Consider the following 13941-nt stretch of genomic DNA (forward strand, 5'->3'; position numbering starts at 1 on the left):
AGAGAGAGAGAGAGAGAGAGAGCAATATCGTTGCGCTCTTTTGTCTCGTAGTATGGTGGGGCTGGCACACACGCATATGCTGCATATCACATGGATGTGTGCCCGCTTAAAAATCACTCCCCATTGGCCCCCCCTTAATTGCCAATAACTTTTTAGGGGTGAGTCTGATCAAAAAGTGCAAGAGGGCTTTTCTGCTCCGAATCACCTCCTGATCCTAGGGTGTTCAGATGTACATGTACCTCTGAAACACCCTGTATATATATATATATATATATATATATATATATATATATATATATTGTAACAGGATAGAAATCATGTACTCTTCCTCGCCTGAACTGGTCTCGGATTAAAAAGGGGCCGGGGGCGGGGGGGAATTACGAAATTACCCCAGTGAGGAGTCGGATCACTCAAGGCCACATTTTCACAATTTGTTCTCCTATTGATTTTATTTTTGTTTATTTTATCACTCAATTCTAACGCTGTTGCACTCACCGCGGTTTACGCGTCAGCTTTAGACGAGGGGAGTGGAGCGGAGCTTCGGGGAGAGCTACGAAGTCGGCGCTACGGCGAATGACGAGTTGGCACACCGACGCACACACCGAGTCTGCAGAGACTCACACCAACATGCACGCGGGAGACGATAGTCGCCCACCAGCAGGCAACTCAGGCCTCTACGTGTTGACCCCCACCACCTCACCGATGTTACTGTGGCCGAACATTGGTTACGATAATGCGCCTGAAACCCGGTTTCAAAGACCTCGAGGGCGCTAGTGTCACATCACTATCGGCCGCTTGGAGGGGATATATGGGACGGGTGGTAGGGCGCATACTGTTTTGCAAGCCAAGTTGTCAACATTCTTTATTAGAAATAGGCAAGAAAGCAATGCCTTCTATTGATTTACGTAAATAAAGTTTGTAAATGCGTGATTACCCAGATAGCAAAAATCTGGCCTGCTGCCTTGCCACTGTCGACAAAAATTGCTGACCCACTGTCCTGCCACTGTCGACAGTAACTAAGTAGAAAGATCGACATTACATCGACAGTAGTAAGAGGATTAATTTAGAGGGTCGGGTTTTTATGCGGCCCCATTAGACCTCTCTTACGAGCCAGGCTCGATGACTCAGAAGGGGTGGTAGACCCTATTTTGAGAGATTCACGGTAGATGACTCTACCATGAATTTCGATGCACCAGTAGATGGCAGTAGGCTTATTTGATTTTTCTCGATTGACGTGATCCGGAAGGGAGATAGCGAGCAGGATAAATGAAATTCCATCCTAAATGTTTTTGTTTTATATTTTAATCCTCTATAAGTTGGTCTACATCATGGTCTTATTCTATTTTTTAGGGTTTCTATCAGAATTAGGAAAAAGCCTCCATTGACGAAAAAGTTCCCCCTTCTTGTCAAGACAAATTATTTTTTATTGAGTATTGAATGATTTTCGAATAATAAATGATCAATCATGCCGTATTTTCAAAAATTGAGCGATAATGTTCTCTATCGATTTAATCAATAGACTTCTGTCGCATATCCATTTATTTCCTTGGCCGATACTATTAGCAATCCCTCGGCTTTCCCTGCATGGTTTTTTGAAACATAAATGTTCAATAGGTTTCAATTTTTCTATCAAATGTACTCGATTGAGATATGATCCATCGAAATTCATGAGCATAAACTTTCTTGCATTTTTCTTTCCGTATGAAAAGTTTTTTAATAAAAACCTCGAAAATTCATGCTAAAAAATTTCTATTGGAACAATCCTAACAGGATTAATTTTATAGAAAAACAAAAATCTATCGTTTTCCCTATGAAATGTTTTCAGTTGCACATTTCAATTGAAAAAAGGCCCATCAAAGCTGTGAATTTTTTTTTAGAGAATCCGTGAAAATAAATTCAATTATTCGAGAGAAGTCGTATAGAAATCTAATGGAATTCCCTAGCGCATGTGCTCGATTTTTCTATAATTTTGCTCCATAAATGCGCATAACAATAATAATGATTAGTGAGTTACGAATAATATTAATATCATTATTGATTTTAATGGAATTGTAACATTTTTGCAATGAGAAAATGAGTGATATTAGATTATTTTTGCCTATTTTGAAATTGTTTGTGCATAAATTCCAAAACAGTATCAACAAATTTGGTATTCAAGCGTAACAGACACTAAATCCAACAGTTAAGAGCGGAACGTGGACGATTGTAGTCACTTTGTAATGAACTATATCGAAAGTTGCCGCACCATCCGTGTCCATATCCATATCGAGACATCTCGAATGATGTCTCACACCCATGACTCAGTTTCTTATTGGTATCTTCGCGCTGCGGCGCACTGTCAGACTAGTGACTGTAAAAAAGAAATTATGCAACAATTTTCGTTACTTGTTGTTTGGATACGAATTAAACAGATTAACGAGACTCCTTAACTATTAAATCCCTTAGTTTACTATTTACGAATGCTATTAATAGTTGAGAAGCCGCATTAACAGCAAGTAAATCAGTGATAATTAACCATTACATCCGTTTTACCTCACCGTTTCACTTTGCCCCACCCTCAGCAATTTCAATTTCTTGTTTTTAGTGAATTATGTTCGACTACTGGGTTTTCACACATTTTCATCTTTTTGTATTCATATCATGAATTGTAGCGTCAATTAATATTCATGATATTTTTTTCTATTATCTTGGGGGATGTACATTGAAGTTATGATCATTTTTCAATTCATTTTCGAATTTGTTATATTTTTAATTACACGTCGAAAATAACTGTGAGCTTATTCGTTCGAACACTGGACGATTCACCCTATCTTGGAAAATATTGAGAACCTATCGAGACATAGATGCAGCAAAAAACGCGGGATTTTTTAACGAATAAAAGGGATTTTGACTTTTTTCGCTAAGTGCAATAGTTATGGAGATATCAATATTTGCTTATCGTAGCGCGCTGCAAACTCAGTACGTCTTTGTCCCACGCGGAATCTTATACGATGGCCTCTCTGTTCCTCTGATGAAAAGTTCCGAGAGACGCCGCGCTAGCCATGAGAGCGATAGGGATGCAACAATTCAAGCTCCCGCGTGAATACCGTGCTCCGGTAAACAAATATCGATATCTCGATAACTATTTCACTTAGCGGAAAAAATCCAAAACCATTTTACCCGCGTTATGTCTCGATAACTTCTCAATAGTTTCCGAGATATGTGCATCTAAAGTGCCTGAAAAAAAATAGTAATCAAAAGCCCAGCTTGGCTTCAGATCACATGTTTTCAGAATTTGATTCTAAGCAGTTTAAAAAAAAAATTTCAAATTCGGTGACTTCTGAAAAAAAGTCGGTACCCTTGTTACCGAAAAGTCAACCTCTAGCCCCATTTTTTTCGCCTGCTGACTGGACTATTAATGTATAGTTCTCGCCATAAGAAAATGGTCTTCGGATTCACCCCCACCACCGCCCCATTCGTACCTGCCATACCTTTTAACATGGGAGTGGGGAGATTTCAGGTTGGAACCGAATACCATTTTCGTGCAGGGACTTTATAAGAGATCTAGCTCCACTAGCCCGCAACTGCGAAAACTTAAATGAATTCATTCAGGTATATTTTGAATGATTGTATGTATCTTTGCACAATTACTCTGACTTACCGATCTGATGATGTGTGCTTATAACATGGTTGTTGCACTGAATATTCCAGGTAATGGATCGACAGGTGGAAAACTCTTATCTTCAGGTAGAGGCCAGTATGGTGTCGGATAGCATTTGATAATAATGTCGCTCAAATCTGCATACTCTAATTCCAGGTTGAGCTCTGACATTTGAAACTCCCAAATTGGGTAAATTTGCGCATCCTTCTACCCACATCTTCAGCAAATCCCGTGAAAAAGATAAAGATTGAGGTTCAGGTTCTTTAGACGCCAGGATACGTAGCGCGATATGATACATCAAATAATGATCAAAAGTATTTTTTTTATAAACCCCGCAGTTTATCACAGATCCAATATATAAAATTAATTGGCGTAATTCTGTGGCTTTCATACGATGGTATTGTGTAATATCAATGGGTCGTCTTGAGAATTCCCGGGGTGTATACTCATTTATAAGGCGCATTCGCTTATTTATTATATCGATGCGTGTATTGTCAAGCCTAACGTAAGCCTCGAAGCGTCGATTGAAGGGGACTGTTGCCTTTATCTAGCGCTTGACTGATCCCAACAAAGACAAGTGCATCCACTCAAAAGGTACTTGCTATACCAACCCGATTCCTAGCTTTGTCAGAAAACTTTGACCATGATCATCTTTCATCTATCATCTTTCATCTATCATAGCAGCATAATCGGCATCTGTTCGTAGAGTTCCGTCTCTTTTAAATTTCGAAGAATTGTTATGGGCAGTGTGCCCTACATGGTTCAGAACAAAAGCTCTGGCTGGTGCATCAGCAATTATACATCGGATAGACAACTTTATGGTTTTGATACCGATTTGAATTCCTCCTTCTTCATTAATTTTTTTCCACTCGACAACGATATCAGCAAAAAAATATCGCGCAGACGCCGGTTTTTTCGTTGCACGGTAAATTCCAACAATAATGGGCGTGGATTTTTCTATGTTCGCAACTCGTATCTGGATAGGCCTCATATTAATGCTACCCTGATGGTCCATATTCGCACCATCCATGCTAATATTTATATCAAGATTGTCGGGTATGGGAGAAGCAATGCGGGTTAGATAATCCTTCAACTGTGTTACATCGTAACTCGTTCAAACCTACGCGCGAGCTGAATGCTAGTTTTTATCTAGTTCGCCACGCCACCGCTGCGAATTTTTCCCCCACTCGACTCGCTAGTTTCTCGCGGGGAAGCCCCCAACCGACGCTAACCCAACCTAGTCTATTACACCACGTGTAACGGTCAAAACCGACGCTATTCGAGCACTTAAGTTTGTCAATCGATCTTTCGTGTGAAATCAGTGTTATTATCAATTCAAAGTGTCAATCTATCAGTCCAAAACATCTCAAAAATAATTCTCCTCAAGAATTATATAGTTACCTCGCAAAATCTGTAAGAATCAATTCCGATTAACGGTGTAGTGAACGGCAACGCCAATCGTATTGGAAGTGGTGCAACGTGCCGCTTCCTCTACATCTTTTTTGAAGTGGCGAACGGCCACTTCATCTAAAAACGTATCGGAGGTGGTGCAATGGCCACCTCATATCTTCGTAATTTAATTACGAATATCGTCTCGGAATCACACAACGTGTGATTCCATAACCTATCTTTCGCATTATCGACACGCGTGTGTGTGTGTACATGTCCATAGCTGCGTCCGACAGTTCACATCGTAGTGTTCTTAGGACAGACATTGCAGTATGGTAGCGTGTGTGTATGTGTATGTAAAACAAGTGTCATTCGCAGTTGTAATCGATCCATTATATCCTAATCAATAAATCTGGGTTTTTTATGCCGTAACGGCTTTTTCCCATCCAATTCTGTGTTCGAATTATTTAATCCCTTTTTTTTGTGTTTGTTTTTTATCGATTATTCGTGATTTTTAATTCGACTATCATACCACCTAGGGTATGATAGCCTTTAACGTCATTTCATGGTACCTCCTGTGAGGTTTGAATTTTAACCTCTAATCAAAACTGCGAGTGACGCGTGTGAAAGAGTGTTCAAGGTGAACAAAAAAGTTACTAAAAACAGTTTGAAAAATTAAAAACTATCCAAAACTTCGTCGACGTGTCTTCAAGTCCGACGTCTTATCGTTTCATCGTCATCGTCACTCCCGTTCCAGGAACCTTCACCGCTCAGCTGGTTCAACATCGTGAGACGTGCAAATATAAGTTCATACATTTATCTATATCTATTTCTTTGCACATTTAATTAATTTCATTCAATTATTTTTAGATATTCATCTTCTTGAATTTTCTTTTTCTTTTTCTCTTGTTTTCTTTTTTTTGAGTTGTTACATTGAATCCAGTCATTTGACTATTCTTATATCGTCATTATTTTTTGTTTTCTCTCTCGTTTGATTTTCATTATAGTTATTCATCGGTTGTTTAACCAATTTGATAGATCGTTTCCCTTTTCTTGTTTACGGCCCTAGTTTACGAGATTTTCGCTAATTTATCGAAGTTTATCTAAATCCAACGTGATCTACGTGGATTTAGTCGGTTTTTTCATTTGATCGGTAAACTAGTTCATCGAGCCGTTACCCCATCGTATCGTAATTTGTCGATATCTTCTGAGTCTCATTTTTTCCATAAAAATGAGTCTCTCTTCAGAGGAGAAAAGACGCGTCGCGTATCTCGAACAGAAATTGAATTTCTTCGATCTCCAGTTGGGGAGGCTGCAGCAATACCTCGAGAGTACACATTTCGATCCCGCAAACGCCAAGATACGTGCGGAGAAAATGTCGACATTGTTCGATACTTCGATGAAGTACTATGAGGAATTAAACTCACTTCAAAGCGGCAATCGCCTAGCAGGGAGTTTCCTAGAGACCGAATCTAGATACTACCAGGCAGCCGGCGCCATTTCCAAACTCCAACAAAGGGATTCGGTATTCAACTCGACCTTGAATCCGAATAACATCACTCTCACGGAGCGGCAAGAACTGCCAAAGCTCCCTAAAATAAAGATCCCCATGTTCGACGGAAAACAAGAAAATTGGGCGATGTACAAAAATGAGTTCATCGCTCTCGTTCATTCCCGGACCGACATTTCTGATGCAGTGAAATGCAGTCAACTTTTTGACTCTCTCACTGGGCCAGCTTTGGCTAAAATCAGCCAATATGATCCCAGTGACCAATATTATTCAAAAGCTTAGAAATCTCTCCTGGAATTCTACGACCACAAGCGCATTGTGGCCGTAAAACACTTGAATGCTCTAAGCGACCTCCCTCAGTTCACCCAGGTATTAGCTGATGACCTATCCTCACTTCTGGATAAGGCTCGTCAGCACCTTCACATCCTGGAGGGAATCGGTGCTCCACCTGGGGAAAACTTACTCGTTCGCATCATCGAACGTTGTCTGCCCCAGACACTGAGAAGTCGATGGCAAGACAAGCTTAACATGGATGAATTGCCAAAGTTGGATGATCTGTTCAAGTTCATCCAGACTGCTATCTTCAAGCAGCAAGCTTTCGACTCCGCAGCGATGTCCAATCGTAACCCCAACCCAAAGAAAAGGCCAGGAGAAAGTCTCCCTCAATCGGCCAACAAATTCTCAAGGAAGACTCCCCAGACGTTCGTCACGTCTTCCAAATCGGATTCATCCTCTTAGAAATCCCCGTCGATGAGCTGCCCCAAATGCAGTAAAGCTCATCGATTGTACATGTGCCCAACCTTCAACGATCTCAGTGTCCAGAATCGTTGGAAGTTCATTAAAGGCATCAAAGCATGCAAAAATTGTCTGTGGGCCCATCCATACCCTTGCAGGAGTGGTCAGGTCTGCAAAAGGTGCAAATGCGAACATCACATACTCCTGCATGAGAAGGATGCCATAGCATCTGCCAGCAGTCAGCAATGACTAGCTCATCAGACATACACATCCGTCGCCTTCTCCTCGGATTCACAGTTAATGACAACGGCGGTTGTCAAGACTGAACACAAGCGAGGCAATTGCGTCGCGGCACGCGCACTGTTAGATTCTTGTTCTACAGTGAATTTAGTCACAGAGCGATTCGCGAATACCCTGCAATTGCGTAAAACTAATTGTTCGGTGAACATTGGAGCAGTGGACGGTCTGTGCACTGTTTCGAACCAATATGTTCAGGTGACTCTTCATTCAAGTTACAATAACTTTGAACAACAATCAAACTTTTTGATTGTTCCCAAGATAGCTGATGTCGTACCTAGTGACGTTTTCCCTCGACATCAGTTCGACATCCCGAAGAATCTTCAACTCGCGGATCCTCAGTTTCATCTGCCAAGATCAATCGATCTTTTGCTAGCCTCCAACACCATGTTGTCAGTTTTGTCCATTGGACAAATCAAATTGTCGCATGGAGATTCTACCATTGTCTTACAGAAGACTCGGTTAGGATGGATCATCGCTGGAGGCTCTGAACTGTTATCGGCCTCAACAACCTCTCCTTGCAACGTCGTCAAATTAGATAAGCTCATCGAGCGTTTCTGGATTATCGAAGACTTCGATCACGAACCCGTTCGATCTCGTGACGAAATTTCTTGTGAACAACACTATGTTACACATACCAAATAAGATGTTACTGGTAGGTACATAGTTCGTCTTCCATTCAGAGATTCAAAATTCAATCTTGGCGAATCTCGTTCGCAAGCGCTCAAACGTTTTTCTTCCTTGGATCGAAAACTTTCATCAAATCCTTCATTGAAATCTGAATACACCAGAGTGATGGAGGAGTACATCTCCCTTGGTCATATGACTCTTTGCGATGAGATTGAAGATGGCTATTACCTTCCTCATCACGCCGTTATCAAGGAGTCCAGTGAAACTACCAAGGTTCGTGTAGTGTTCGATGCCTCGGCTAAAACGTCTACTGGCATCTCGCTTAATGATACTCTTCTGGTCGGCCCCACAATCCAGAATACTATCTTTGAACAAGTCCTTCGGTTTCGCACGCATCGCTACGTCATCACAGCGGACATTGAGAAAATGTACCGCCAGATTCTAATTCATCTTGACGACAGACAATTTCAAAGGGTTCTGTGGCCTTACCAAGGCAAACTCAGAACTTTTCAACTCAACACCGTGACGTTTGGTACAGCCGCTGCTCCGTTCTTAGCTATTCGTACCATACAACAACTTGCGCGTGATGAGGCACAGAACTTCCCACGTGCCAGTAAACTTCTACTTCGTGATTTTTATGTTGACGATTTCATCTCCGGAGCAGATTCTCTAGACGAACTTATAACCATTAGAGATGATATGATCGCATTGCTCTCTCGCGGCGGTTTCGTCATCCGCCAATGGTCATCCAATCATCGTTCAGCTTTGGATAAGATTGATAAAAGCTTCTTTGATTTGGATTGCTTGATCAAAGATGATCCAGTCCAGAAGACTTTGGGTATCATATGGGATGCCCAAGGTGATCTGTTGCAGTACACTTTGACTCAAGTTGATCCTAACGTTGTTGCAACCAAACTCCTCTCAGAAGTATCAAAGATCTTCGATCTTCTAGGACTCTTAGGACCCGTGACTTTATTCGCCAAAGTCTTAATTCAAGACTGCTGGAAGGCAAAGATTACATGGGATGAGCCTCTTCCTCAAGATATCCACACAAAATGGACGTCGCTAGTACTCCAGTTGCCAAAAATACGTGAAGTCTCGGTTCCTCGACAGATTTTAATCCAAAATCCCTCTCGCATCGAAAGCCATGGATTTAGTGACGCCTCCAGTCACGGATATGGAGCTTGTCTGTATCTCAAATCCAGCAATCCTCAAGGTGAGGTTTTGATCAGACTGATATGTAGTAAATCTCGGGTAACACCATTGCGCGGAGTTACAATCCCTAGGTTGGAACTCTGCGCAGCGACCATCCTCAAAAAATTATATGTGGAGACTACGGCTCAGTTCGACTTCCCCATCGATCAGGCATACTTATGGTCTGACTCCACCATCGTTCTTTGTTGGCTTAAGAAAGCTCCTCATCTTCTGAGAACTTTCGAATCAAACAGAGTGGCAGATATTCAAACTTTAGGTGATCAAGTTAGTTGGAGACATGTCCGGTCCGAAGACAATCCAGCTGACGCGTTATCTCGAGGACAACTTCCGTCTGAATTTGTCAATAACTCTCTCTGGTCTTCAGGTCCTAGATGGCTAATTCTCGGAGAACCTGAATGGTCACAATTCATCGTACCCTCGGCAGTTCTAGTGCAAGGACTGAAAAGGAATCTCTGCCTGATCACTACCACTTCATGTGACTCTCTGTATTCTCAGTTCTCTGATTTCAAACGATTTGTAAGAGTCGGTGCGTACATCCGGCGATGGAAGTATCCACAAACCCCTTGGACCCGTCCACTCACTAACAAAGAACTCTACGAGGCTGAGCATCAAATCGTCATGATGGTTCAGCGTGAGCGTTTCTCTGTTGAAGTACGAAGGCTCACAACTAATCAATCTTCGACGAACTCAACTCGTTCATCAGCAAAGGGAACCTCGTTTGATCAATTGCATCCCTTCGTAGACGACAAGGGACTGCTTCGTGTGGGCGGTCGGCTCAAGAAGTCCGAACTATCGTACAATCAGAAACGCCCAATCTTGTTGCCTAGTAAACATCCGGTTACCGACATGATCATCCATCGGGCTCATCATTAGAATCTCCATGCAGGGATTCAAAGTACTCTCTACGCGATTCGATCCAAATTCTGGATTCTGAACGGTAAGGATCAGATCAGAAGGATTGTTCGTCGTTGTATCGAATGCATTCGTCAGAAACCAACGGTAGTTCATGCTCAGATGGCAGATTTGCCTAGATCTAGAGTGAACGAAGCACCCGCTTTCTCGCAGACAGGTGTTGATTTTTTTGGTCCAATCCTCATCAAAGAGAAGAAAGATCGTAACAGATCGTTTCTCAAGTCTTACGGATATGTATTCATGTGTATGGTCTGTAAGGCTGTTCACATTGAATTAGCGACTAATCTTTCCTCACAAGGATTTTTGGCAGCCTTTCGCAGGTTCACCGGCCGCAGAGGTGTTCCTGAACAGGTTTACTCCGACAACGGTACAAATTTCGTTGGAGCTAGTAAAGAGCTCAGCGAATTGTATAATCTTCTTTGTAGCCCCGAATTCGCGGAAAGCGTGGGCAATTACGCTCTATCTAAACGCATCACATGGCATGTTAATCCATCATTGTCTCCCCACTTTGGAGGGATTTGGGAAGCACCTGTAAAGAGTTTCAAACATCATTTGAAACGCGTTTTAAAGGATCAAAGACTCACTTATGAGCAACTTAATACTTTGCTGATCGAAATTGAAGCGATCTTAAACTCTCGACCGTTGTGTACTCTTTCGGCTGATCCCAATGATCCCTTGGCTATCACTTCAGCCCACCTGTTGATAGGCCGACCATTCAATGCCTTACCCGGAAAATCGTTCTCGTCAGTTTCAGATAATCGCCTGTCCACTTATAACTTCATCACCAAGGCCAAACAGGACTTTTGGAATAAATGGCACACGGAATATCTACATGAACTCCAAACTCGCCAAAAATGGCTTACGTCTACTGCTGAACTGAAACTCGGTTCAGTGGTTCTCCTCACCGACGTCGGTGGCCAAGTGGATTAGACGCAAGTCTAGTGTGCGAAAGGTTGTGAGTTCGATTCCCCGTGGAACCGAATTTTTCAACGGAAGGCTCCGGCGAGCAGGAGGTTGCTAATAGAGGAACCGCCTGTACCGGCATGGGTTTTCTGTGGTTTCCCCATGCTACTTCTATGTTCTATAGAAGTGCAAATGCGGTACAGTGTAGAATCCACAGCCGCATGCATAGGGTTGGATAGAGTGCCGAATGGGACCCGAAAAAGGGACTCCGAGGCCGTAAAAAAAAAAAANTCACACAACATGTGATTCCATAACCTATCTTTCGCATTATCGACACGCGTGTGTGTGTGTACATGTCCATAGCTGCATCCGACAGTTCACATCGTAGTGTTCTTAGGACAGACATTGCAGTGTGGTAGCGTGTGTGTATGTGTATGTAAAACAAGTGTCATTCGCAGTTGTAATCGATCCATTATATCCTAATCAATAAATCTGGGTTTTTTATGCCGTAACGGCTATTTCCCATCCAATTCTGTGTTCGAATTATTTAATCCCTTTTTTTGTGTTTGTTTTTTATCGATTATTCGTGATTTTTAATTCGACTATCATACCACCTAGGGTATGATAGCCTTTAACGTCATTTCAAACTGAGTGGCGATTCCAAGATGTAAATATTCTCCTGGAGATACTGTACGAAGTTGAAGCTTTTTCCGTGGAGTCTGAACCAATGTCCGGTGATTCGCAGGTAGATCTTGAAAGCATCGATGAGTCCGCAATAGTTTGAGTATTGCCGTTCCTTTCGATTGTTCTAACTTCAAATGAATGAAGAGATTCATCAGCTTCTCACGAAATGTCAGTTCCTTGTCGTCTGAAAAAGAATATTCATCCCAATATTCGTCACCACTATCTGAATAATACCAATTATCATCATCACTATCTTCACTATCACTATAATACAGTCTTTCGAGTAATAGCCTTTTGGCGCGATTCTCCGGAGTCGATGCCATGGAGATGTACAGATCACTTCGATGGAAAAGCGGAACAATGCAAATGCGCGCACTTTACGCTGACATTACGCTGATTTTACGCTGACAAAAAAACAATAAAAATAAAAAGCCATCCAAGAGACCTTTTTCACAAATCGTGAGCAAACCGTCAAACTTTTAAATTTTTGATCAATAGGTTTTTTTCAGTTTTGAATTATTTGTACATTTTCTGAAGTTTGTTCTTCTTTGCTCGATGACGGCCTGAGTTAGGAATTTTAATTACTTTATAAATTCTATTGAAAAAAAAAGTACTAGCTATCGGCCAGATACATCTTTATTACTAGTCAATAACTTCCGATTTTAAGATAACGTATTTGATTAGTTATTGTTTTAGAAATAAAAAAAAAGAGAGGACAGAAACCATCTATATGGTAATTGTCGAGTTCCGAAAGCGCTTCAGGCGGCAGAGGGGGGGTAAGGCAGGCCGTTGTTAACAGCAAAGAGTGGTGAAAGAGGCCATTTACCTCCATCATCGAGGTGGGGGTACCTCGGTGCAATTGAAGCCTTTGGTTGATGAAATAGCTATCAATCGACTTTTGATATATCGTGAGAAAAGTACAAAAAATTGGACCCAACCCATTCTACCCCGTCCGTCAAAGTGGGAACGTCGTTTTCGCATATAGTCCAGTCGGCGGGCGAAAAAAATGGGACTAGATGTTGACTTTCCTTTAGAAGTCACCAATTTTGATAATTTTTTTTTCAAACTGCTCAGACTCAATTTCTGAAAACATGAGATCTAAAGCCAAGCTGGGCTTTTGATTTTTTTTTCAGTCACTTTAGATGCAAATATATCTCGGAAACTATTGAGAAGTTATTGAGACATGATACGGGAAAAAGACGCGGGATTTCCCAACGAACAAAATGGGTTTTAATTTTTTTCGCCAAGTGAAATAGTTATCGAGATATTGATATTTGTTTACCGGAGCACGGTGAGAACAAAGTGCATCTCTGTCTCATGTGGGAACTTGTATAGTTGTCTCCCTATCACTCTCATGGCTAGCGCGTTGTCTCTCGATGCTCTTCATCAGAGACCGAGACGCACTGAGTTCGTAGCGCGCTCCGATGAACAAATATCGATATCTCGATAACTATTTCACTTGGCGAAAAAAATAAAAAACTATTTCGTTCATTAGGAAATCCCGCGTCTTTTTCCCGCATCATATCTCGATAACTTCTCCATATTTTCCGACATATGTGCATCTGAAGTGACTGAAAAAAAAAATAATCAAAAGCCCCGCTTGGCTTTATATCGCATGGTTTCAAAAATTGATTCCGCGCAATTTGAAAAGAAAATCATAAAAATTGGTGACTCGTGAAGAAAATTCGACGTCTAGCCCCTTTTTTTCGCCCGCTGACTAGATTAATACCATATCGAAAAATTATTGTTTTGAGTGCATGAACATCGAAATAGTAAAGAAAAGATATTTACTACTGAAAAATGACGAGATTAATGATATTTCATCTACCCAAAAACAAATTTATTTCTGGTATATGACATCATTTTTTATATCTTTTTTATGGTATACAAAAACTAACAAAATTGGTGAATTGAAAAAAAATCCCATGATCGGATTGAGATGATCGAATACTAACTTTTATTCTATGGAATCTGATGAACATTTTGAAAAAAAAAGTTGGAATGCGATGATAATTGTTTTGCACTT

At 41.3% G+C, this 13941-nt stretch overlaps 1 protein-coding gene across 1 annotated transcript; it reads left to right on the forward strand.

The window, feature by feature from the left end:
* Positions 1-8366: 8366 nt before the first annotated feature.
* On the forward strand, positions 8367-10289 carry LOC107044744. The gene is made up of 2 exons (XM_015266763.1): positions 8367-9417; positions 9781-10289. Exons 1-2 carry the CDS (start codon positions 8367-8369, stop codon positions 10287-10289), a joined length of 1560 nt encoding a protein of 519 aa, XP_015122249.1.
* Positions 10290-13941: the final 3652 nt, after the last annotated feature.

Source organism: Diachasma alloeum, unplaced genomic scaffold, assembly GCF_001412515.2.
Source record: "Diachasma alloeum isolate Michigan unplaced genomic scaffold, Dall2.0 Dall_scaffold_00788, whole genome shotgun sequence".
Lineage (NCBI taxonomy): Eukaryota > Metazoa > Arthropoda > Insecta > Hymenoptera > Braconidae > Diachasma > Diachasma alloeum.

Coding starts and splice junctions, on each gene's coding strand:
- LOC107044744 (XM_015266763.1), top strand. CDS start 8,367: ATGGAGGAGTACATCTCCCTTGGTCATATGACTCTTTGCGATGAGATT. Junction 9,418..9,780: donor CAAATCCAGCAATCCTCAAG/GTGAGGTTTTGA, acceptor TCTGGTCTTCAG/GTCCTAGATGGCTAATTCTC.